We start from the raw sequence: 26879 nt of genomic DNA on the forward strand, positions 1-26879 counted from the left end.
GTTCCATCATCAGCCTATCATATCACTCTCCACACGCAATCTGTTACACGCATCCACTCTGTTACAAAGAGCCGGCTGTAAGAACACCTAATCACCCTCCACCCAAGGACAGGTGGGTGTCAATCACACCGCCACAATAATACAGGAAAAAGGCGAGACTATTAAAAAAAAACGTCTGTGAGTGAACCAGTTTCACACCTAAGCTACAGAACGTAAAGCTCTCTCTCTTTATGTTGCTTTGAGGTTGCGTGCACCCCTCCAGATCTCATGCTGATGCTGATTGCATGGTATGGTGAACTGTGTCTCCTTTCTGCTTGATTTAACTTCAAAGCTGTGACTGGGCTGAGCCGAGCACGCTTCGCATGGCCGTTTAGAGCTGGGAGACAGGATGTGATGGCGGACAACTGAACTGTGCACTGTAAACGGACACTTCCTCTGCGGTGGGTAGGAAGTCCCCGCCAAACCATATGGTCACACTGGGATGCACATATCATCTGTGTGTGTGTGTGTATGTGGGTGCATTCCTTGGTTTTCCTCTCCATGGGTTTCTGAATGTGATTGTGCATTTATTCATCCTCTGTATCCTGTGTATAGTATCTCACCCTGAACTCGCTGTTTGCAACTAATTACATTGACCCGGCTTCTTTTATAACACCGTTTCTGGAGATGTGTGTAAATGTGTGTCACCTTTCAGTGATGGCGGCGGGGCCAAGCGAGGGGTGAAAGTGAGGTGAATGGGTGACATGCAGAGAAGAAAGCTCGGTCACAGACACAACAGTGACCTCTCTGTCTTTTCTCTCCATCTTCCTCTCCTACTAGCAAACAGTCATCCTCCTCTTCCCTTCCCTTGACAGAATGAGCCGAGGCGAGTATTTCCCTCGTCTGTAGCGAAATCCTTCACCTTCCCTATCCAGTCCTGGATGCTGCTGCTGCACAGAGCAAATGCAGTCTGAGGCTCTGTGTGTGTGCGCGCATGTTCAAAGTATGCCTTTTGATTTACAGGCACACACAGATAAATGGGTGGAGAAGGCTTTGATGTGCCTGGGTTGCAGAGAGTAGAGATGTTGGTGTGTTGTTCAACCTCTTTGTCTCGCGTTCTCTCTCTGTGGGTGCTCTGTTTGCGAGTGTGCGTATGTGTGAACGATAACCAGCGTGTTTGACACACTACGCTCATCATGACTCCAATGTTTTTCCCGGTGTTCTGCATTAGCGAGCAATTGTTTACTTAACCATGAGTATTTTATGGTGTTACAGTTTAGGAAGTCAGCGGCAAGAGACCCTGCAATGGGCTGCATTTTTAATTCACTCAGCTTCATATAATATAGATGTTTTTTTAAAAAAAGTAAATCAAGACATATTTTCTGCCATTGTTGCACAATTGTCACCCATTGATCCAGTATCCTGCCAGCTGTTCTCTTGTACATTTGTGTCGTGTGAAAATGAAAATTAAACAAAACAAGGAATCCAGAATTGAAACATAATGCTTAGATTGATTTTGCATTCCAAGCATCACCCTGCTGCTTTCTTTCTGTGAAGGATTTATTGACATGAAAAAATATATGACGAAAAAAGTAACAAGTGAACAAAAATATCTTGAGGTGTATTACTGTTGTGTCTGCAGCATGTCTGCGCTGTTAATGCAGAACAGGTTGTGACTGTATCTGCCTTACTAAATTCAATCATTTATACATTTCTGCACCTTTTATCCTGCTTGTTTTTACTCTTGATCAATTATATCTAATTAAAATCACAATGAATCTGTTTTTGTTTTTTAGTTTAGTCTTTAAATTCTAATTATTTCTCTAATTTACATTTTTTTTGCCTCATTATCTTAATTTGCCTTCAACATCATACATGTATTGGACAGTTTAAGATAAACAAATGGCAGAACATCTCTCAAAAATAATAAATCTCTGGTGGTGAGTTAATTATGTAGGCGGAATACACACAATATTCAGTCAGTGATACTATCACATCTTTTTCTATCAAAATTGTCTTTTGGCTCCCTCACTGATTAGATTTATACTTAATGTGAACACTTTATCACTCATTTTCTTGTTTTAATGTGATGTGCATTAAATTAAGGCTGCAAAACTGTTGTGTTACTGCAACTTTCAGTTCATTTTCAGGTAGATTGGACACATTGCAAATGGAATTTGTAATGTGGCTGTCCGACACATGCAGAAACGCCCTCCATAATCATGTTACAATATGGCGGCTGTTCTTGCCAGTCTAGACTGAGAGTCATGCAGTACAGCTCCTTCTAGCACTGGGCCAGCCTTGTTATTGCAGCTGTGTTGTCTACAATACATCTCTTGTTGCAGCACAGCAGGAGGCTGCTCAAAGCTTCTGGCCTCTGTGTGCGTGCGTGTGCACGTGTTATAATCACATTCTTCCCCGGCATTCACACTGCACTTTCTGTGAGTAGCCTTTTTGATTTTTGCCCGAGCTGTAGCTGTATTTGGTGAAAAGGCTCGCAACCCCTCGAAATATTTCCGCGCGCGTCTGATAGCGTGTTGCATTTGCATCCGCACTGGTATATTGTCGCACACATAGGCAGGTAATTTGCATGTGATTATTTGCATATTGTACAAAGCAGGCATGTCTGACAGACCACCCACCGCTCAGCTAGTGCGGCATCTGGCTGATACACAGCTAACATGATGTATTACTGATAGGGCCAGTGTCATCACTAGAGACTGACAGACAGGCAAGGTCACCTTCAGACAGCGATTGGGGTGGGAGGGAACAGAGAGATGGATATCTTCAAAAGCAGTGGCCAGATAAAACAATGCAATCACAAACAGTTGAGCTCGTGGCGATATGAGCTCTTCAAGCCTGTCTGTCCAGTTTCGCACTTGCCGTTAAGATCTGTTTTTGCATGCTTGCGTGGTTATTTTCTGCTTATATGCGTCTATCTGCAGCCGCCTATCGCCACTCCTCTCTCTGCTGGGCGTCTGTATGTTTGTGTGCTAATACAGAAACCATTTGTGTGCGTATTAAAAGGATCATAAATATTCCTATTAGCGGAGTGTATCAGTGTATCAAGCCTCTCAGTTTCCCTCAGTATCTATGTCACACTCTCACACACACATACACACACATACACACACACACTCCCCATAGACACTCCTCTGATAGCCTGACAGCTGCTCTTACATAAAGAAGACCTCTAAAGCATTCATACACTCGCATAAGCAGGCATACGTTGTGTTTCTTTTTTTTTTTAACCAACTCTGTCATGCCTCTCAAAGCATCTGTCTCTGAAGTGGCATGAATCCACACACACATCTTTCTGACTCCCCAGTGTGTTGTGGAGAAGACACACTGCTCACACACAGCCTGTCCAGCCCTCGCACACATACACCATTAACCTACACTTTAGCCTGAATGTTAAATGTGCCTGTGTGTGTGAATTATACCGAGGGGGACATCGATTAGCATTGGCTTAAGCAAGCCTTCTCATTTCCTGCCTTCCATTACAGCACTCAATCAGCCCACAGCTCCTTCTCTGCCATACTCTGCTCAGGAGGCGACCACTGCTAGTTGTACACACACACACGCGTGCACACAAACACACACGGGGTTTGGATTAGCCAGCTGGGCAGACGTCCAATATGACAAATCCACACACACACACACACACACACACACACACATACACACTTAGCCTGATATTCATATCCTTTCTGCTCGCCCCTCTCTGTGAGCATCCCTCCTCTCTTCTTCCACAGCCGTAGTCCAGTCAGTATTAGTAAGATGTCTCATTACCTCACCAGGCTATGCTAACAAGGCAAAGCTAACACAATGGATTACAGGCAAATGAAACACCGGGCGGTTTAAAAGACGCCGCACAACACAAAGGAAGCCTGTGTCTTCCAAAAAACGTCAGCATTCCTCCGTTTTTTTTCTTCTTTTTTTTTCTTTCTGTGTTTGTGTCTCACTCTGAATCCTGACTCATGGGTAATACCTTGAGACCAGACAAGTCTCCGCTCTCTTGAGAACATCCCGGGCGATGCACAAACACACACACATGCACGCACGCTGGCAAATACACTAAACACGCACAGGAAGCCAGGTATCAAAGCGAGATGGCTTTGAAGCAGCTAAATGAAAGGCTGAAGGCAGAAATGACAATGTTTTCTGGCAGGCTTTAACTGTATGTCTGGCTGAGAGGGAGAGCTTCGGAAATAAAGTCAGTATTATGATCTGAACACCCAGATATGAGTTCTCCTAACCGCCTCCATCTGTCCTCCTGCAGCCTGTGTTTGAAGTCTCACTTGGATCTGCATTCTACTCTATACCCTCGCTAGTGCTGCAAAGATTTCTGATTTCTGTGTTCTCCAAAAAAAAAAAAAAAAAAAAATGTCTGTATATTTGAATGTAGCCTAAATCAGTGAACACAAGGTTCCTGGTGCTCTGTCTGTGTTCTGCAGTTAATGATCACCACAGTGAATGTGTTCCTTCTATCCTCTCTCTCCTTGTGACTTTAAACAGTGCTGCTCTCTGTGCCATCACTTAACTCGTCTTAAATTTCTTGGCTACAACTGCCGTGCAGCAGAAGTGTGTTGGAAGCAAAGACAAATATTTAAGTTGGACACAGGCTTGGCTATTTTATGAAGCAAGCAGCCAGCGCTAGTGTTCTCAGTTCTGTCTAGGAGGAGTGCACTGTGGCCAATGTGATGCGTTTTTTCTTCACTTTTGCGCCTCCAGAAGACGAGATGGAACAAAGACTGGTGCAATTAGTGCTGTTAGTTATCAGCATGAGTGTTGGACGAGCTAGACCTCGGGTGCGGCAGTCATGTGCGGTTCTTGTGACTCTCCAGTGTGTAAAGGGTGCCTGTGGTTGGCAGTATGATCCACCAGTAGTGGCCCTCAGCCCTGAAGTCTTAATTAGTAGCATCTGTGAGCTCTGTGTGACTTAACTCCTCTCCTGTTTTTCCTTCTTCTCTCCATCTCTGCTGCCTACCATCCCTGCATTTTTTTTTTATGTGTGTGTGTGTGCCTGGATGACAGGAGGACCTGTTACATCCTCAGATGTGTTGCTGTATGTCATCAATTTGTACAATGACACGACTAGCGAGTCTGTCATCCAGTGATTTATGCGCGTCCGCTTGATTCCATGAAAGGATTTTTTTTTTTTTAATTTAAGGCAGGCGTGGGCGCTCGCGTTCAAAGGCGCACACACCAAATGCACACAAAGAGGAGCAAGAGCAAATCTGCCCACTTTGAATCGGCTAATGCTCATCCAATCCAATATGGAGCCGGGGCTGACAGATGGGCCCAGTGTGTTCAAAGCAGAGGGCGCCGATTTAATATCCAAACAGGTCAAGCCAAAGAGAGGCAGAGAGAGAGACACCCCTGTGTAGGCACGGCGCTAAAGGTCCTGCCAGCCCTGCCACCACAGCTGGGACTCACCTCACCTCCTCCCTCCTTCCTTCCCCCCTTTCGTCCTCCCCACTGCCTCCCACACTCTCTCTCCCCCTATTTGTTCTTGTTGCCAGGCGGGGGAAGCAGCAGGCTGCGCACAGTTCGCTCCTCCAAAACATTGTAATCAGCATTTGTTTAGTGTTATTATATGTGCCTCGGAGAAGGAGGCTTGAGAGGGCGAGCCTTTTCTCCAAGTAGCCAAGTGCTCAGAGTGAAGCCCATGAGGAGAGGAGGGCTGCAGAGTGGAATCCTGCTGCTGCTGCTGCTGCTGCTGCTGCTGCTGGCTCTGACAGTCTGATTTAGAGGTGCTTTCTCTTACCTCTGACACAGAGTCCCAGCCTGCCCCGCTCTACTGCAGGGCTGGGAGAAGAATAGTGGTGCTTATCCTGAAAGCCTGTTATTTGTGTGTGTGTGTTTCAGTGTGTATGTGTTTCGGTGTGTGTGTGTGTGTGTGTGTGTGTGTGTGTGTGTGTGTGTGTGTGTGTGTGTGTGTGTGTGTGTGTGTGTGTGTGTGTGTGTGTGTGTGTGTGTGTGTGTGTGTGTGTGTGTGTGTGTGCATTTGTTCATTCACACAGCATGCTGGCATTTCTTTTTAACAACCTCCTTTGTCAGTCACTGAGATGTCAAAGATTGTGTGAGCACAGCAGATCTCTTGTACCTCGGCAGTGTACGCTCTCACACGCACATACACACACACACACACGCAGTTTTGTGAACGTGCATGCTCTGTTGTCCAGATGGAAGTGCTTATTGAGTGCTGGTGTGCTGGCAGATCTCTCTGTCTCGGGGAGAGCGGGAGAAAATAAGGGAGAGAAAGAAGGAAAATCGGGAAGAGAGAGAAAGCCGAGTGGAAAACCCTTCCAATCAGATCCATCATCTTCGTGCGTGTGTGTGTATGCGTGCGCTTGTGTGTTGAGTGTATGTGTGATCTTCCCAACCAGCTCTTCCTGCCTCCCCTCTCTAATCTTATCATGTCGGAGCTGCAGATTAGTCCTCCCAGATCCCATCTCTGCCTCCAAATGCCCCAATCAGCCTTTTGTTCTTTGGTTGTGCTTACTCTCCTCTTGCGACAGGCGAGGTGAACACTCCCACAGTCTACCCTCCCTGCCATTTTGAGCCTCCGTGTCAATGTCACGCCGCTACCAGCCCTGATCCACCATACCCGAGCCTCCCCTGCCCCTGGGGCGTTAGCTAACTAAGCTGTTAGCTCAGCAGCCTGCTAGCCTAGCTGAACTGCTTGACATTCCTTGCTAACATTGAGCTGCTGCTGCCGCTCTTGTCTGTTTGACCTCCCCCTTTTTTCCCCTCCCTCCCTCCCTCCCTCCCTCCCTCCCTCCCTCCCTCACTCTCCGCCATCTCCTTTGTCTGTGTGTTTGGGATCTGTCTTTCCTTCCTTACTTCTGCTCACCACCTCCTGAAGGAAGTCATAGATCCTGGCTGCTGTTGTCACCAGTGAGGAGGGAGGGGGGGTCACTAACAGGGTTGGCAGAGGAAGAAGAGAGTGTTTGAAAAGCAGAGAAAATAAACAGAGGTTTCCTGTTAACGAGGTGCACTGGGGGCCTGTCGTGTGGGAGCTGGAGGATCTGGTATTGTTTAAAGCCAGGCTCTAGTGTTACAGTGCAGGGAGGAGCAGGAACAGGGCATTAGGTTTGAGGGTTACAGGTTGTAACAGCGTTCTCTGGCTGCAAGGCAATGACCATATTGTACAGGCTGCTGCGAACAGACATGTTCTCCAAAACGTAGGACTACTTTGCTGAACTGTTAGCATTGGTTTTACATCGAAAAGCAAAAAGCAGTATTGATTTCACACTTTCATACTTCAAAACACGGAATTAATTCAGTGTGTTTTTTAAGTGTACTCCTTTACAGATTTCCTCCCTTAAATAGCAGAGCTGGTTTCTTTTCAAACATAAAACCTTTGCTTGTAAAGGGGGAAAGTCTGCCCTCTGTATTTCCCTCTCTCCCCCAGTCTTTGTAGTATTGTGGTTGTACACAGGGGCCCTAGCTCCAGAGTTGACTGCACACACATGCAGCGACACAAAGAAAACCGCACAGCCATTATGGGCCCAAGGGGCCGGCCACCTTTAGCTAGTCAGAGGGAGAATTAACTGACTCACACAATGCCTGGCTTGTCTTGGCCGCTTTTAGAACAGTGATGAAAGCATCGATTTGTTTTTTATTAACAATGACACTTTTTTTGTGTGTTTGTTCTACACTTTTAAGTCCTGTAACGTTTCCCACATACGTAACCTTTTTGTGAAGTGGCCCTGCTATAATCCAACCGCTGTCTGATGAGTGTGCTGAAGAATGCCACAGGCCAGGCTGAGCCACTGGAGGGAGGGGAGGTGCTATTGTGTTCAGCCCCAAAGCATGACTCTCAGATTTATATCACCTCAATGAATAAAGGGGGTAGCCTTATAGCCGGGGGTAAAGCGGGAGGAAGATCGTTGTAATTTTAAGTCCACGGAAATGAGATGGTCTCACCGCTCCCACCTTAATCCAACTCTCTTTTTTTCCCCCTCCTTCTTCTTCAATCTCCTCTGCTTCTTGGCACTTTCTCTTTTTTCCTCGCGTTTCATTTCTTTCTCTCAGTAGTGGGTTAGTAAGTCTTTTGGCCTCTCTGCAGTGAGCGGTATTCCCAGGGTTTAGGGCCCAGGAGGAGGGAGGGCAGGGCCGTGTTTAGCCTCTGGCAGGACAGACAAAGATGGCTGACATTGTGCGGGGCTCGGCTATGCTCGGCTCTCTACAGGCAGCGTGGAATGTCTCTAATCAATTCGGCATTGTGGTTCTTACATGTTCTCCCTCTGTCATTTTCCCTGACAGGCTTAGTACAACCCAGACAATACAACTAGTAGTTCGTGCGGCAAGTCTGAGCTGTCTATCATCTCCCTTCATTTTCTCCTTGCGTTATCTACTCATTTTTCCACCCCGCATGTTTATGGAATTGTGATAATTGAAAGCTATGCTCCACTCCCACTACGTGCTCCATATGTTGCACTCTCAGTCTTTTCCCTCCGTCTCCCTCCCTCTTTTGCCTGAGAGGGCTTAACGCCGCTGTGAGCTTCATAACAGCAATCTGCTCAGGAAGAGTGGCAGCCACTCTGTAGCAACGAGGACGCCGATGATAGTGGAAGTAACATTTGGTCCCTGCGTTGGTTGGTTAAAAATAATGCATGCTAATGAATAAGGCGTGAAACCTGTTTGTGTGTATGTGTGGTGCGTTTCTGCTCGCAGCATGTTCCAGCGCTCTGAAATCCCTTTGATTTTGTGGTTTTACAAGCAGAAAATGAAATGTTCAGGTAACACACTGGCAGCATTTACAGTCTCCTTAAAGTATTAATTATGCATAAGCACCGGATAACTGCTGGTTCTGCTGTGGCAGGCAGCCTGTTAGTTGTGGAGGTAACAGTGTCTGTACACTGGATGGACAAGAGGTTGGGATGGGTGGGCTAGCTGCTGGTGGGGAGGGGGGTGACGTCATTGCACGCATTTCTTCACACAGTATGCCTTCGTGCTCGGGGGCTTGCGTCTCCGTCCATCTGTACGGCTCTCTGTTGAATCACAAGCAGAAGTGTGCGGGGCCGTGTGATGTTGCGTGCACACTCACTACCATCGTCCAGAGCAGTAAATGCAGCTGACTGACTGCATGCCAGCTGCTGTTTAACACGTCCAGGCTCACTTACTCACTCATTCCTCCCTCCCCGCTCGAGGTTTTTGGAGAACGGGAAGAACAAGGGAGAGAAAATGAAGGGGGAGTGAAGGGTTGGATTTAGAAAGATTGAGAAGGGAGGAAGGAGTGGAGAGACAGAGAGAGAGAATGGGAAAGCCAGAGGTGGGCTTGAGGTTTTGAGGGGAGGTGATGATTTGCTTGGCTGCATGTGCTCAGTCTCCTCCCTGGTGACATAACAGAACAATGTAGTCGAAAGGCTTTAAATATCTTTACTCTGACCTCATGTTCCTGCACACACAAACACACATACAAGAGCCTGGAAAGGGCGGATGTTAAACTGTCTGTCTTAGATTACTGCAGCGTCTTTCCTATTCCCATTTGTTTTTTTTTCCATAAATTCATTCTTCCTGTAGTCCACGGGTGGTGCCACAGGCAGTGCTGGTTGCAGGTGTCTCAGTGTGTTAGTGCAGTGCAGCGCAGCCCGGTCTCTAATAAAGATGGCTGGGGCCAACAGGATAGTGTCGCAGTCCAGCACCCAGCCCAGCAGTCTCTGTAATGTTCTTTCAAACCACTGTGACGGTCAGCTGAGCTTATGTGGAGGCACAATAAATATTTTATAGCATGAAATGAAAACAGTATTTTGCCCTTTTCATCCCTCACCTCAGCACTGGCCTCAGTTTTTACCATTTTCTTCCCCACTGCCCCCCTCCTTTTTTTCCTCTTCCTTCCCTCCCTGGTTTTCCATTGACTCGCCATAGACAGGCTCTCTGCTCGCCTCAGTGCTGCCACTTGCTGGCCGTGTGAAGGGTTACAGGCCTTCGCTGACTTGCATTTAATCAAAAGGCCAGTAGGTGGCAGCACTCAAAGATGATGAGATCCAAAGCATTGTAAAGAGAGACTTTACCTGTGCATGAATGAGCTTTAAAAGCCCTAACAGCGTATTAAACACATAATAGCTCATTTGAGTGTTTTCATTAAGTAAAGAGAAACCAAGCTAGAGGATTGATCTGCAAGAGGCAGACTGAACACTCATTCCCTTCATGGTTCCTCTCGCTCCATACTTCCTCCAGCTATGGCCATCCCACTGTTTGCTTTATTAAGGCTCTAAATGCCCTACAATCCCTTTTTAATTGACTCGGTCTCTCTGTGTGCTTTTTGGCATCAGCCAGTGTGAGTCATAAACAGTGCATCTGCACAGCATCACTGTCTGCCAAGAGGCCAGTTTGTGACGTCGTAATCAAACAAAATGATGTCTGTTTATCTTAGTGTGGGATCTTTTTTTTTTTAAATTTTTATCTCCTGTTCACCCGCTCTGTGTCTCTCTGTGTTGCAGAGTAAACGGGACCATCTGCTGATGAATGTGAAATGGTACTACCGCCAGTCAGAGGTGCCCGACTCCGTCTACCAGCACCTGGTGCAGGATCGCAACAATGAGAACGGTGAGAGTAGCACACCTGCACATGTGCATATACACAGTACACGCAAAAGTAAATACACTTACTCTCCGTGAAGCACAACCCTCAATTTCAACACACCTGCCTGCACTCTCCACACTGTTGGGTGATATGAGAGCTCACTGTGAATTGCATTTCAAACAGAAAGTAGAGGACAGTGTCTCCGGGCAGCAAAGCCAATTCTGCAACTCTGCGCTGTTCCCTGGGCAACACTCCCTCAGGCCAGACAGCAGCACTGTCAAGTGTTAATAACCCGCAGTGTCATGTGGCCCTTGAGCGTACACACTCTGAACACCATCAGCACCACTGGGCTCATCACGCTTTAACACAAACACATCTACAGGAACATAAGCACCGCCAGTGATTCAGAGCTAAATCAAATCCTGAAATGTCACGGAGGAAGATTGCAGTTGGGATAATTAGTTGGTGAATAAATATTTAGATGTTACAGAATGATAAAACGAGCCACACTGTACTGTAGTGTTAAATATATAGAGAAGTAGCTCTTCATTTTTAACAAATAAATAATGAACCTGTCACATAGCTGTATATCCTCCTGAGAACCGAGGAAAAAGCACCTTTCAAAATTTAACTTTATTTCCTGCCTTTTTGGAGCTAAAAGAACTCATAATTTAGAATTTTATAAAAAATATTTTTATTTTAGAATTTACATCATGTTCACTGTAGTAGATAACAGCGATTTTACCAGGGAAAAAAAACAGCAACACTTCGAAATCAAAATAGGCTGACAAGAAAACATGCTGGTTCATTTTCTGATGAAACTTTAAAAAACTAAATTAAATAACAGTTGTTTAAAATTAAAGAGGTCAAATGAAACATAGTTATAAACAACTATTTATGTATTACATTAATTACTTTACATAGAAAATACATTAAATCGTTCTCATGTCCACTACAGTTGACATTCATAAAGGGGCTGTTATTTCTCCTGACCAAAAGTTTAACTGAACTCTGACTCCAATTTATAAATCCTGACGTGTTCAGAAACAAGGAAATATATGATTAAGTAAACAACAATGCGATATTTGACTAAACTTTTCTCTTTTCCTGGCAGGCGAGTTTTGCTGCAGTCTCCATTTTGTCTCAGTATGAAAACAAAGTTCCCATTTTCCCGTCCAATCACGAGATATCATTGGAAAGACCAGGATGTCCTCTATTGAACACATCAGAATTTAGTAGGGAAGCTCAAATGAGTGAAAAGATATAAATAAAAAAAATTGCCCACTACAGAGGACATTAATGGATGGGCTGGGTCTCAGGAAGATTTGTAAGTAAATTATAATAACATTCAACCTTTGTATAAACTCAGAATGTTGAGGTACAGAGTCCTCGTATACTATAAAGCCAAGCAAGAAAACCAAAGAAAACTAATTTGTTACTCCTGTCAGTCATTAATATTTTCTCAGTCCTCCTTTGACTCTTATGTAAAATATTGTCCCAGGTTGTAGACTGAAAAGTCTTGTATTATATTTGGCTGAAGTGGCAGCAAGAACTCAGTGTTCAGAACACTTAGTAAATGTACACACACGAAGTTTATTTTTATTGTTTGTAGTCGGTGCAAATTCTTAAAAGCGCTTCTATTTGAACTCAGAAAAAATACTGCAGTGTGGACTCAACCTCACAACACACATACTCACCTGTTGACACATCCTGTTAGCAGCTGGCAGTTCACGTTAGCCGCTGTGCCCCTAATGGCTGAGCTTTTCTCAGTTCAACGCTAAATATATACTGTGTGTTAAAACAGCTTTGTAACCAGAGAACAAATGTAGATGCACACGCAGTTCCAGCTTTCTTTATCTGTAATAATCCAAGTGTCGTGTCTGTCAGGGGTGAAGCTTCGGTTCAGACGTTTCATTGAGATTATCAACCAAACGTTGTGTGTGCCGTTGCTTCTGGAATCAGGCTCAGTGCAACACAACACTCTGATATCTGCAGTCCGTCCTTGTAGCGGCCCAGGATTATTAGAATTGATGTCACACGGCCAGAGCGCAGTGGCCACAGCATGCCTCAGCTCAGGTCATTTGTCAAAGACGAGTCCTAGCTCCCTCTTGGTCCCGCTGATGCATCTTAACCCCCGTAGGGGTCATTTCACTTGAGAACCGAACATTATGTCCTCTCCTCCGGAGGCCGTACTTTATTGGCTTTATTGAATTATGTGACATAATATTGACCTTTCACGGAGGCACTGCTTACTTTGGGTGTACACAGAAATGTGCTCGTGATAATATGAGTGAGTTTTCAAACCAGAGCTACTTTATCTCTGTTCTCTCTTTTGTCATAGATTAATAAGTTTGGTCGATTTCACAAATATATTTCATTTAGATACACTGAGCACAGTTGGTGTTTTTTTGTCCTGCAGACTCTGGCCGGGAGCTGGTCATCACAGACCCGGTGGTCAGGAGTCGAGAACTCTTCATCTCTGACTATGTGGACACTTATCATGCTGCTGCTCTCAGGTAAACAAACGTCCTCACACGCTTAGAAACACACACACACATACACACACCCACACACACACACACACACACTAAAGATTTTATAGTTGTAGCTGCGGAATAAAATACCTGCACTTTGTAAGAACATCAGAAACTTCAACATGTTTTTTTTTTTTTACACTCAGATGTTCATCCAAAGATTTTTTTTTTTTATTATTACAGAAACCTTGTCACATCACACAGTTTTTAGTTTTAGATATTGAGTTTCCTTTGCCTACTGAACTAACATTTGTGACTTTTTTTTTTAACAAATTAAAACTAAGGTCACTAAAGTTCTTTATTTAACTTAAGTTTTTTTTTACAGGCACATTTTTTTGGCATCTTTTGGGTTTGGAATTTCAGGTTACATATCATTTAATGGAATTAATAAGGATTATTTGGCATATATTTGAACAGGTTACCCAAAGCTGGATGTTTTTTGCTTTTTCCACAGTTTTACAAACTTTTCGCTGCATATAAACAGCCATTACTTGAAGTAGAGAGAACTCAAAAAAGTCTTCTTTCCAGTATGACAAAGTAATAATATCATAAGTTATCTAATATCATAATTATCTATTTTACAAATTCCAAAAAATCTACAATCATTATGCGCAATATTTTGATAGGTGCTTCCAATACTGGAAAGAAAAATGTGCCCTAAAGTCCTGTAGATGTTTCACTTGTTGCATTTTTCTTCCTAACATGTCTCTTTTGTGTACGCACAGCCTGCACTTCATCCCAGTTCAGCAAAAAGTCACAGAATATTTCTCTCGTAGCTGTTGGTCACAGCTCAGTCAATCATGGCCTCAGGGTTATTTTGAAGAGTTGAGAAGTTTTTTTTTCAGAATCTAATTAGTGCAGAAGATTTGTAACATGTCAAAAAAAGTGATTTGTACAAAATATCTCGATTTTACGCTTAGATTTGTTTCATTTTCCCGTCTGAACAGAAAGCCACACATGAGGAGTTCAATCACAGTTGGAAAGTTGAAAACTTTTTTTTACAGTTTTACTGCTTTTGGGCTCTGATAAGCAGCATAGATTCGGTATTTTTTCATTTTTTAAAGATAGTGGACCGGATGGCAGGCTTTGGGGTTTCAAAAAGTGAAGTAAAAGACATTATTATATATGAGGAAAATAATATTTTACTGCCATACATCTGCTGCTATTAAACCAGAATATCACCATTCTAGTAAAAGCACCAGTTACATACTCAGTAAGCATTACACAGTCAAACTCATTGGCCTCATTTATGTTGTAATGCACACACCATTGTCATAAAATATTTCGCAGCTCTCGTCTGGACTGAGGAGACTTTACAATGTATTTATTCTGATGTGTCTGTATTTTTCTGAGCAGCAAAATAATTGTAGTACTACGTTATTGCTGTCAGCTCTGTATGAACCGTGAACAATTCTGTTTCTGTTGTAGTAATAGTAAATGATTCCATCATAACAAACAAAACTGCTTTTTATCTAACACTCTAAAGGGGGGAAGGAATGAATGCTTTACTGCTCTGAGCAGGTGCTGCCAAAACAGACCAGATGTGTAAAGACACAAAGCCATAAATGAGACACATGCCTCATGCTGTCCTACATTAAAACACTGCTTAGAATGGCTCTGCATCAACTCCCTTATACACACACCTGTCGGAGTCTGGGCTCCTGGACTGCTGGTGATGCCACTTTCTCTCACTGAGCCTAATGTCAGTGGAAACGCTTGCAGGTTTAATCATTTTCTTGGTCTGAAATCAGATATTCTGTGTTGGTTCTTTGTCCCTGCCTCTGTCTCTTCATCCATTCCGGGCTGACCGGCCCTCCCTCCTCTCCCACTTCCCCTTTTCTATAACCAAAACCATCTGTGAGCAGCAAAGCCATGTCTTCCAGAAACCACTGATTTCAGGGAAAATTAGCTTCAACTTCTCCTACACAGAGCTCCCTTTGATTTGACTTATTCTCCAGGCTTTAGATAAACGGGAGGGAATTCCAGTGGGATGCTGTAATGCCGCAGCTCTCCAAAGACAGCTCTCCTTAGCACCCTTTAATCTTTTCAGGGGGAGGAAGATACTGTTTCTCTGCGAGGCAGCTCGACTCCGTACGCCTGTGATGTCTGTTATTTTGATAGAGCCAGACACCAGGGTGCTGGAAACAGGAAATGGTATCAAGATGTGGTCAGAGCTCGGTTCCCCTCAGCTCGTTGGGGGGTAATTGTGTTCGGTGGGGAGACACGCAGGTTGAATTCCTTTCCAGATCTCTGTAGCGTCCCAGATTTCGGCTCCAGCAGCCCAAAGCAATGCTGGAATGTTCAGCTGGTGTTTATGGCTGCAGTAGCCAGCGCCTCATGTCTCACCGCACAAGTCAGCAGGCAGTGACAGGCACTAGATACCTGCTGCTGTATTTGTCACCTCCAATAGATCAACATCCCAAGAGTTTCTAATTAGGGCTACTTCTGCCCCTGCTAGGGTATCATTTTGTCATGTAGCTGTTTTTGTCTAATAAAGCTTGTCTTCTCTCCCGCAGGGGGAAATGCAACATTTCCCATTTCTCCGACATTTTTGCTGCCCGGGAGTTCAAAGCCCGCATCGACTCCTTTTTCTATATCCTCGGATACAACCCAGAGACCAGGTGAGGAGCTGACTGTCCTGTTATTTCACTGATATCAGAGTCAACACAACACAACACTGGCATTATTTTAATTAAAATAAGAACCACATCTAACTATTATTTTCATTATGCATTAATCGGCCATTTATTTTCGTGATTAATCAGTTGGGTTTTTTTGTCTCTAAAATGTCAGAAAAGTTTAAAAATGCTCATCACAATTTCTGAAGGTGGCATTTTCCAAATTTTTGTCCAAATCACCAAAATATTCACTTTACAATCACATAAGAAAAGGAAAGCAGCAGGTATTAATTTAGACCCTTGAACTACTTAATATTTTGTGTTGTTTTTAGGAATAACTGAAACAAATCTAGGTGACAGTTAATTACGGGGGTCCTCGGTTTACGACGTCCTTGACCTACAGCATTTCATCATTATGTGGCGCTATAAGACGGCTTTGTTTACATTCGCTGGTTGTACGCCACCTTGGATTGTGCTACATTCGCTAACTTTTTGCCCTTCATTATGGCTCCAAGGCATGTCAGACTCTTCTGATGCTTCTAAGAAAAGGAAAGCTGTCTCCATGGAAGTGAAATTAGATATAATAAAACACTCGTAACAGGGAGAAACACCGACAAACACCGGTCAAGTTGTAAAAACAGGTCAACATATTGTAGTGACCCTCTGTGGTGAATGAGTGAAACTTTATCTGGTTCTCTAGTCGTTTATTGAAACTTCACACAGGCTACTGTGGGCTGTAGCCAACGCCAGAGTAACTGCAAAAATATACCAATATTCGGATCTCAAAATTAATATCCGCATACCATCATTGGACCGGATATTCGAGTCCAGCCCTAGCAATAGGTTGAAGTTTCATGGAGAAAAATAAGCAATGAAATTTTTGTCAAACTTTTCAGAGAATAACTGAAAACATACTTTATTGTGGTACATCATGATATATATAGTTATCGTGATACAAACTAATCCATATCGTGATATATGATTTTTTCCATATTGCCCAGCACTATCTTCTTGTAAAATAATTTATACATGCATGACAGTTATTGATATTCATGACTTTTCTGAAGAACTGATCGATGTCGTGATGCACATAATGGCTTTGTTTACATTTTCGGTGGAGTTCGGACTTACAGCGATCCGTAGGAACAAAACTCCGACTTAAGTCGAGGACCTCCTGTATCTGTCATTCAATTAATCAACTAGCTTTACTTCCACTACTTTACGGGTAGGTTCAGTGTAATTGCAGTAAAATTATAGCCGCTAGTTACATGGACTTATGATTTAATCAAAAATATGCTCCATTTGCTTCCTCCAGTGTCACCCAGCAGTAGCTAAGATGCTGTTATAAAATATGCAACACTTTTTTAAGGACACTCATTTTTCTCGGTTTTACTCCACATGAGCCTTCTGCTCTTCTGGCTTTGGTTACACAGTGTTGTGTCTAATGATGCTGTCTGCTCATTATGGCTGACAATGTTATCAGTGCACGAAGAATGATCCAAATGTGTGTAATTGTGGGGAACGAGCCAAGAAAACCCTCATGGCTTTGTAATTGTTTGGGCATTTGTTGATGTTTGTCAAATTACATGTCAGATTTTAATTGCTGATTTATTTTTTGGTTCTTTTTTGCTTTATGATTAAGATTAGAATGGAAAGTCTACAAGGAGCTTATGGGTTGTATTTGAAGTCACATGTGTGATTAAGATTTTGCTGAAGACATTTGACGTGTCACAGTAGGAAAACTGAAGGTAGAAATAATAAAAGTAATGAAAGTTTTGCTGCTTCACTCTCAGGTTCCTTGTATTGTACATGTTGTCTCACTGTCGTGAGCTAGAGATGCACCATACTAAATTTTTGTTGATATTCTAATATTTTCCAAGTCATTGTGGCAGTTTCCTGATGCCTATATATGCATATTTTTTTGCCTTGCTATATAGAACAGGAGTGTCAAACTCATTTTACTTCAGGGACCATTCAGCCCAATTTGATCTCAAGTCACCAGTAAAATCACAGCATAATAACCTATAAATAACCACAATTCCTTTGTTTTAATGCAAAAAAGTACCTTCAGCCTCAGTTTATCATTTACACATTACAATTTCCAGGACACAGAGTGTCTACAAAGACACAGAACATTTAGTCATCTGGAACTGAATAATATAGCGTTTTACTTTATGATCAAAACAATAAAAGTCAGATTAAAAAAAGACCAAAAAAACAACAAAAACAAGACAAAATATTACAAAAATGAGACACAAAACAACAAAAGCAAGAAACAAAATGACAAAAAAGAGACAAACCACACGAAACAAAACAAAAAAGAGACAAAAAAGGTAAAGAATGGAACAAAAATTTACACAAATGACACAAATGGCAAAAAAAATTGGCAAAAAAAGAAACAAATCAACAAAAGCGAGACAAAAAAAGATACACAAAGCAATGAATAAAGCAAAACACAAAATGACAAAAAACAAAAGCAAGACAAAAAGGAAGCACAGAACGACAAAAACAAAAAACAAACTACAAAATTCAGACAAGAAAAGACAATAAATAACAAAAGCCATTTTGGCCACTATTTCCAATGATAATACCGATGACGATGCCAGTATCATCATGCATCCATAAACAGAGCCATGCTGTGAGTCCAAATGAGCAAAAAACACCTTTCCACTCACACTAATTATGATATTCCACATTTGTTTCATTACGTCTAGTGGCATTCGTAATTATTGGTCATTTTTGTCTAATAGCATTTTTATAATAGTGATATATTAGTAATAATAATAATAATAATAATAATAATAATAATAATAATAATAATAATAATAATAATAATATAACTCTGGTTATCAGTGCAGACGCAGTGTCTTTCTGTTAGAAATATAGTGAGCCTCATTAGTTGATGCACAGCTTCTCCTCACTGTTGAGAGGTGATTTGTTTAAACACTGACTGAAAACTTTTGATAAGACTTTGTATGTGTTATATTTGTTTTACTTGTCTGAAAATTGTCAGTTGTAAAACTGTACATTTAAAACAATTTCCAGACCATGACAGTTGTGTAGATCATAAAGTAAAATACTAGATTGCTTTTGTCATTTTGTGTCTCATTTTTCTAATATTTTGTCATTTGTCTTGTCTCATGTTTTTGCCGTTTTGTGTTTCCTTTTTGTCTTTCTTGTGTTTTTTGTCTATTTTTTGTCGTTTTGTTCCTTTTTTTAAACAGTTTTTGTCTCGCTTATGTCCATTTTTTGTTGCTTTGTAACTTTTGTCTATTTTTTGTCTCTTTTTTGTTTCGTGTCATTTTGTCTAATTTTTGTCATTTTGTCTAATTTTTTTCATATTTTGTCTTATTTTTGTTGTTTTTTGTCTGACTTTTGCCATTTTCATTATAAAGTAGAATACTATATTGTTCAGTTCCAGATACCTGTGACTAAATGTTGTGTTCCTTTGTAGACACTCTGTGATCTGGAAGTTGTAATGTGTAAATGATAAACTGAGGTATAATGTTGTTGAAATTGAATTTATTTTTCTTGAAAAATTTCAGGTTGTTTGTAATGTTTTGTAAAAAGATAATTCCTTAAATGTGAACATTTTCAGAACATGCTTTTTTTTTTTTACACCAAAACAAAGGAAAAATTTGGAGTTGTGGTTATTTATAGGTTATTATGCTGTGATTTTACTGGTGACTTGAGATCAAATTGGGCTGAATGTGGAACCTGAACTAAGATGAGTTTGACACTCCTGACTTAAGTCATTGGAACAATTGAGAGCTATTTAGAAGATAAAAAGTTGTTACTGTAAAAAGTGCTGATGCTGTGGATGATACAAGAGAGGAATGCTGGTCGTAAACTGTTAATTGTGTAACTTAATATATTTATTTTCCCTGTCAGTCCATTTCCGATGCAGCTCTTTTTTTTTTTTTAACAGCTGCACATTAGAGATGTTAAACTTTTAAACATGATACTCAAGAAGAGCATTTAGATCTGACACTCTTATAATTAAAGATAGGAGCAGGTATTGATATATGAATATTCTCTGTAATAAATCACAATCAGAAAGATTTTTTTGCCAAGTAGCATTTCACATACAAGCACTTTGACTTGGTTTTTCAGTACATAACGTTATACAGTAACATATAGATTAAAAAAAGTGTTGCCAGTCAGTCGGCAGCAAGTGTTAGAAGTCAAACTAGCAATAAGTGTAATGAGGGGTTTATAAATCACAAAAAGTAATAGAAATACTTTCACAATGCACTATAACTAATAAATAATCAATAGACTAGCCAATTTTCTAATCTGTGTGTAGCAGAAAGTGTATAACAGACTTGGCAGCAAATCGGGACCAAGCATGAAAACATATTTATGGCTTTTCTCCCAGTGAATGCATGCAGGTTCCCATGGCAACACATACAGTTTGTGGCACTGTAACTGCAGGGCTTTGTTCAGTGGCGTTACTAACATACAGCTGCACAGGTCTGCAGATATAACGCCTTCCCTGAGCTGTGAGTCTGTATCAGCCGTGAAAATGTGAATGAATCTTTGTTGTCGTCACACATTTTGTCTGACAGCTAAAAACATTTTATAGAGACACATATTAGAAAAACGAGAAATCAGCATACAGATAATTCAGGAAAATAATCCTCCGGAGCAGGTCAGCTATGTAGCATCGGTTACCATGGTGATCGAGGTGGTTAAAAGAGACACAGCTTCATGACACTGAAAAGTCAGATTTTTGGCTTAGCGCATATTTTTAAAACATGAAACCTGCTTCATAGTGCAGTTCTTTGATCAAGCTTGGTGAATTTGTGAGATCGCGTGTTCGTTTTCTCTCTAATTAAGCTGTTTATTTTCTGACATCAGCGTCTCAAAAGAATCTTGTACACTTTTCTGTTTGGAACAGCCTCCCAGAAAAGGATAAAGTCTGATATCAGCAAATCATCTTATACAGTATGGTGAAATGTGATTGGTTGCAGAACATATAATTCAAATATTGAAATGTGATTGGCTAAAAGTGTGGATAAACCATGGTTTAGACTCAGTTCTCCCTGTGGTTGGTGCACAGATGTGTCCATATGTCTTGGCACACGATTCATCCAATCTCCAAGAACCGCACGTTGTAAAAAGAACCCTTCTAGAACCCTCTTCCTGCTCTCTACCTGTCAATCTGTTCCTTTGTTAGCTGTGATGTGATGCAGCCACTGGTGGTATCTCATAGGGAGGATTATGATGGTTTCCACCCTTAAACAACCTTGAGTTAGCAGTTTCAGTGTAATTAGTTGCTACCTTGTAAGGAAATAGGAATGTGCTGTGTATCAAAGTCAAATCTCTCTATCTTTTTGGACTGTGTATGTGTGAAAACTTTGCAGCTTGACCTGTACCTGGTTGTGTCTCTCATGTATTCAATCATTCAGAGTCTGGGAATCCATCCCTTAAAGGTCAAACACAGCTCATGCATTTATTGCACAATAAATGGTATTAATATCAATATTGTAATACTTATATGTGATATCAATTTTAATGTTAAGCTAGCAGTGCCTTTAAAAAAAATCACTGTATTTTAACATTTTATCTTTCATATTTCCCCCTTGCATTGTTGTTCCAAAGGATTAAGATGTATTTTGGGCATGATGAGCTGCTAAAAAATGAGCTTTGTTGTGATCCACTGGGTCAGTATATAATTGCGGTACTTTTTGTATCATAGTTGACATTTTTGCTGTTTTCAGGCCTAAAATCAACATTGCTGCCTATAACCAAACACCACATGGCATTTTTACAGAAAGATTCTTCTAAATATTATATATACAATTGAGTAAAATTTACATTGAAAGTTATTTCTAAAGATATTGTAGTAAACCTGTTGACATGCCATAAATCCAAACTTGACTCACACACTACTTTATATTAAATAACTCAGAAAGCCTTGGAGTCTGGCCAGTCTTTTCTTCAGGAGGAAATGACATCATGTGGAGCAGGTCATGTGATCTGGAATTAACACACTTCTTTGAGAGGTGTTTTTGTAACGGGGAACTTAGTGGAAAGTGATTTCTGGGACACAGATACAATTTGTTATTTTACATATAAAATTTGATATATTTCCACAAAAGAAATATCTGTCACTATTATCTCAACTTAATACAAAGAACACAATCAAAACAATCTTTGAATCAGCTCATTTTATTATTGTTTAGCTAATTAGAAGGTGGTTGTTATTAAAATGGGACGGTTATTTAGTTGGCATTTTAGTGATATCCAGTCATTTTTTATTAAAAACCAAGACACAAAGTGACAAAACGAGACACAAAATGACAAAATGAGACAAAAAATGACAAAAACAAGACGCAAAGTGACAAAATCAAGACACAAAGTGACAAAACGACACAAAATGACAAAACTGAGACACAAAGTGGCAAAACGACACAAAATGACAAAATCAAGACACAACTTGACAAAATCGATACACAAAATGACAAAATCGATACACAAAACATGGAACCAGGTCATGAGATTTGGAACTAACTTAAATTTGAACGGTTATTTAGTTGACATTTTAGTGATATCCAGTCATTTTTTTTATTAATAAGTGATTGTTTCCATAATAAATAATTATAGAATTTGTAAAGATATGATCATAATGAACATAAAAACATCATTTTTTTTGTACTTTTAATAAAAATATATGCAAGATATATCCTATGGACTTCAAAAGTCCTCTATTCTATATTGACCCACTGCTTGTGTTTGGATTTTTCACGTTGCAGTGACAGCTGTCCTTGTTGCTGGCACTGAGGGTTGCCAGTTGGGAACCCCCTTCCTTCAGGGGGCCCCTGTTCAGTCTCAGTTTTCCTCCATTCCTTCCTCCTCCTCCTCCTCCTCCTCCTCCTCCTCCTCCTCCTCCTCCTCCTCCTCCTCCTCCTCCTGTGCTGCTCAGCTCGTTTGGTATTCTGAGCAGGGTGTCTGCAGCATTGCAATTTCACTCCTGTTTATTATGGTGCAGACATACGAGCAGAGATGAATTCCGTATCCTGCATGCGTGTCTGTCTGCCTGCCTGCCTGTGCGCGTCTCCGTGCGTGTGCGTGCGTGTGTATGTGTGTGAGGTCGCAGCACATGCTCAGTAGTGTATAGCGGAGCGAGCAGAGCTGTGCGACGCTGTACGTGCAGGCTGAGGTCACAGCACAAGCTCAGTGAACACCTCTCCGGAGCGAATGCGTGCTTCTCCATTTTGAGCACCTAGAAATAGGTGTGAGAGGGGAGTTAATTCCAACGAGCTGTCTTTTTCTTTTTTTTTTTTTAACACATACACGCACATAAACAGTGTCACCACCCAACCTTAGGGCTCGATGTCAGAAATGGACGATTTGTTCAGTCCCCGGAGGTAGGTTTGCGCTCCTGTTCTTTCTCGTGCCATTTATTGGTTGCTGCGCGACTGTCGGCTCGTCTTTATTTTCGCGGCTGTCTGACTGAACCGTGCGGTGATTGCGGGCTGTCCGCGTCGCTGTCATTGTGCTCGGCGGCTGTGTTTTGTTTGTGGGGAGAGGATGAGGACGGGTTGTGGGGATCTGGAGGCTGTCACCGCAGCTCGCATACCGTTACGCGCAGCCGTAACGCAAAAATACAGCGACGTGACACCTTTGTTAACATGTTTCCATCACGCTCCGGATACGTGCACGGTGTTTATTGTGTCGGGGCTGATCAACGTTGCTACCCGGTGCCGCTACAGAGACCCGGAGAGGCTTCCCTTAGCTCCATTTTGCGGCTCCTGTTTACTACCGGGGGCTGACATGGCGCATGAAGCGGTGCTCGGGGTGCGACGGAGGCTCAGCCGGCTCTGCGCACCAGCTGGGGGTTTACACAAGCCGCTTGTCGTGATGCTATTACCGTGAAGTTGGGTTCTGTTTTTGCTGTGCCGCAATTATGTCAGTGTGCCACGGCTTCGCGCGTTGATTGGGTGGAATTGATGGAGGGGGGCGGAGCTATCCTTGATTGCACACTCACACACACAGAGAGTTGACCAGACTGTCACGTTGTTGTTTGGGTTTGATAGGTAAGCCTGTAATTACTTGACAAGATTGTGCACTAATGCTGAGTTAAAGCTGAACTCGTAGCAAATGTGCATGTTTACATTGTTTATTGTGCAAGGCAGCAGGCTTTGAGCTGCTTATTAGTGGGGGGAAAAAATAAACATTATTACTGGATTCAGTTTTATAACTAATCCTTTGAGCACAGCAGCTAAGATTCATTTATGTCCGTAATAGAATTAAAACACAAGAGTTGTTTATTTTCTTGTTATCCACAAGAATTAAAAATAACAACGAACAAGGATGTAATTGGAGGATATATCAGCATTATAAACGGTCTGAGTCTTCTTCCATGCTTGTTAGGGCTCGTCTGTGCAGGATTTCTGTTCCAAACATACCTGAAGCCGTTCATGGAAACTCCTTTCCAGCTTCCTGCTGTGATCTGTATTCAGCCTGGTCTCTCAGGACCTGTGCAGCATTAAAACACGGCTATCTTCAGACACGCTGTTCTTATTCTGGTGCACCGGTCCTCATTTGTCATCCTTAAAGCCTCCTGCCAAACGCACCGTGGACCTGGCCGACTGCACATTGTCAGAAACACGTTTGCAGAACTTTCTCCGAGCAGGAACGCTGACCATATTCATGTTGTATGTTAAGCATTTTTTTTCTTTTGTTAGGAACCACATGCAGACATTTCATTATTGTAGGTATACACATGTAGATATGGAGACATACTGCGTTGTTCTGCATTTCTTTGTTTCATTTATCTGTAATAAATCCAAAGAGGTAGATAGTATTCAGGTCTAATAACATTTTAAAAGTTTCAGTCACATAATAGCGTGTGAAACCCAGCCTAAAGTAGCATTTAAGTGTTATGAAATCGTTATGAAACCTTTCAGATCTAATCTGAAGAGCTGGTGATGCAAGAAACTACCTTGTTTTATGTTTATCAGTGCTATTCATCACTGTGGGTTCTTGTAGTCAGAGTGCTGAGCATGTTGTTAGTCTTATCCGCTGAACGTGTTTAGAATAAAGTGATAGAAAGTATTGCAACATGTCCTGGAGCATTTTGAAATTCAGTTTTTGGCCTGTGCTCACATCTAGATCTTTGTACACCTCCAAAAAAACCTCTCATTTTCCTGAGAGGACGTGGAGGTCTGCTCAGGAGGGGAAAGTGGAGTGGAGCCACATTTGCACCCGTCACAGGGTTTGTGTGGTTTGAGGACTGTGCAGAGACCAGAAGGCTGCGGCCTCTCAAGTTTCCTCCAGGTTCTCGGTGATGGAGTGCGAGCTTCTCCGGGTGCAAATCATGCCGACAGATTCTGGGCCGCCCCGCGCTCCCTTGTATGAAAATCGGCGGTGTTGCCTAGGCAACAGAAGGAAAGGCTTTTTCAAAAGGAACATCTTGTCATTTTCTTTAATCCACTGCAGCTGGAGATTCGGAACACTATTATTAAATTGCAGTTGCTATGGCTACCAACGTTTGTACCAGCAGCCATTTCAGAGGCTCTCACCCTGCCCCCCCCCCCCCCCCCCCCCTTCCATCCCTCCTCCTCCTTTTAGGGGATTCTGTTTTATTGCTGCATCCACAATATCAGGCCTGCAAATGTGCTCTGCTCAGCTCCCTGTGCAGGAGCAGTCGACCAGAAATATTCTCCTGAAACCTTTACACGCCTTTCCAAGTAAAATCCTACACGTTTATCTCACATGTGACTTCCCCATAAAGACTTCCATGATATAAAGTACAGGCCTCGTGCTCTGGGTCCGTATTTGATCCGATCGTGGTCATGAATTGTTAGCTTCTGACATTTTCTTTTCTTCCACACTATTAAGCTTCAGCCAGTCATGCTGTCTTTTTATGACTTTGTAGTTTGTGCAGCTGTTCATGTGATTCAACAGGAGTCGCCGTGCCAACAGACTATCTAGCTTTTACATTTGGACGACTAAATATTTTGTTTCAATCTGCTCTATTTGTCTCTCAGGCGACTAAACAGCACACAAGGGGAAATCCGAGTGGGACCCAGTCATCAAGTAAGTCACCGCACACGACATATATCGTTTTGTCATCACACAGTTACCTCAGAGTGGTCAACTCTCTCATACAGACAGGTGACAAATTAAAGGAAAAACCAACATAAAGCGTCTCGATAAGGTGTTGTAGTTATTCTCCAAATCTCTGGAACACCATTCTTCCAAATGATATTCCTTCATTTGTTGTATTGATAATGAAGTGTGCTGTATATCATGCTGGTCCAAAATCTCTCAATCTGTTAACATGGTTCAGCACAACTTTGTACTGATTTGTGGTGATGCTTCACACTAAAGGGACAAGTGAATCCAAACCAAAATTCCCCCCATAGCATCACAGATCTACTAAAATCCCTTCACTGCAGGGGTCAAAAGTTTATTCCTGTCCTTTAATTTGTCACCGACCTGCATGATCTGTCCTAGTTTTGCACAATCAAGTTTATTTTTGTGCCACAAGTGAGTTGAATCTACTCATAACAGCAATTTAGTTTCATCTACCCTGCAATGCTGCTGTCACAAGATGAATAGTTATGTAAAATGTAGTGCATCTATTGCATTCTGTCTATAAGTCAAAAAATGATATATAAGACATCATTTTATCGAGGAGTGATGCCAGTGTGAATATGGAAGTTTTGTTTAAAAATGCTTGTGGGCTCAAACATTTACATAGACGTTTGTTTGAACTGCGTAATTTTTGTCATTTATTATCTGTTTATGCATCAGTTTCCGCTTATCAATGCTCGCAGGAGTAAGAAAAGTTTTTGACATATGCATTTACATGTAATGGGGTCGACTGATGATCAGCCTGGCCAATTATTAGATCCAATATTCAGCATATTTTTGATCAACCATGTCATTATTTTTGAAAAACAGACTCCAGATGAAATGAATTACATTTAAAATGGTGCTGCTGTGACTCTAATGCAGCCACTGCTCTTGTTTTGGGTGTTTTTTATTTGCAAAACATAGAAAAACAGGCATTTCAGCAAGTTTTGGTGTTGAACTTTGTGTTATACCTAATTTTGACAACATTTTTTTTTTCATTTTTACTGCAAAACCATAACAGTTCCAAATAGCACAATTATTGGTCTCATTGATTATTAATAATCAGTATTGTTTGACCCATAAACACATCTATTGAAAATTCCATTTCAGTGTTCTGTAAACC

General features: G+C 41.8%; 1 protein-coding gene across 6 annotated transcripts in view; it reads left to right on the top strand.

Annotated features, from left to right (window-relative positions):
* rerea (arginine-glutamic acid dipeptide (RE) repeats a) overlaps positions 1–26879 on the top strand; it is a 132636-nt gene that overhangs the window by 73139 nt on the left and 32618 nt on the right. For 4 of the 6 annotated variants that reach the window (XM_023272563.3, XM_023272562.3, XM_055012969.1 and 1 more), the window contains 4 exons: positions 10434–10539; positions 12935–13031; positions 15566–15670; positions 25666–25714. In XM_023272563.3, coding sequence (XP_023128331.2) covers positions 10434–10539; positions 12935–13031; positions 15566–15670; positions 25666–25714 — 357 coding nt within the window. Of the gene's footprint in view, positions 1–10433; positions 10540–12934; positions 13032–15565; positions 15671–22846; positions 23041–25665; positions 25715–26879 lie in introns of those variants that run through there. The other 2 variants (XM_023272567.3, XM_023272566.3) reach the window with 2 other exon arrangements.

The sequence above is a fragment of the Amphiprion ocellaris genome, chromosome 8, assembly GCF_022539595.1.
Source record: "Amphiprion ocellaris isolate individual 3 ecotype Okinawa chromosome 8, ASM2253959v1, whole genome shotgun sequence".
NCBI classification, from domain to species: Eukaryota; Metazoa; Chordata; class Actinopteri; family Pomacentridae; genus Amphiprion; species Amphiprion ocellaris.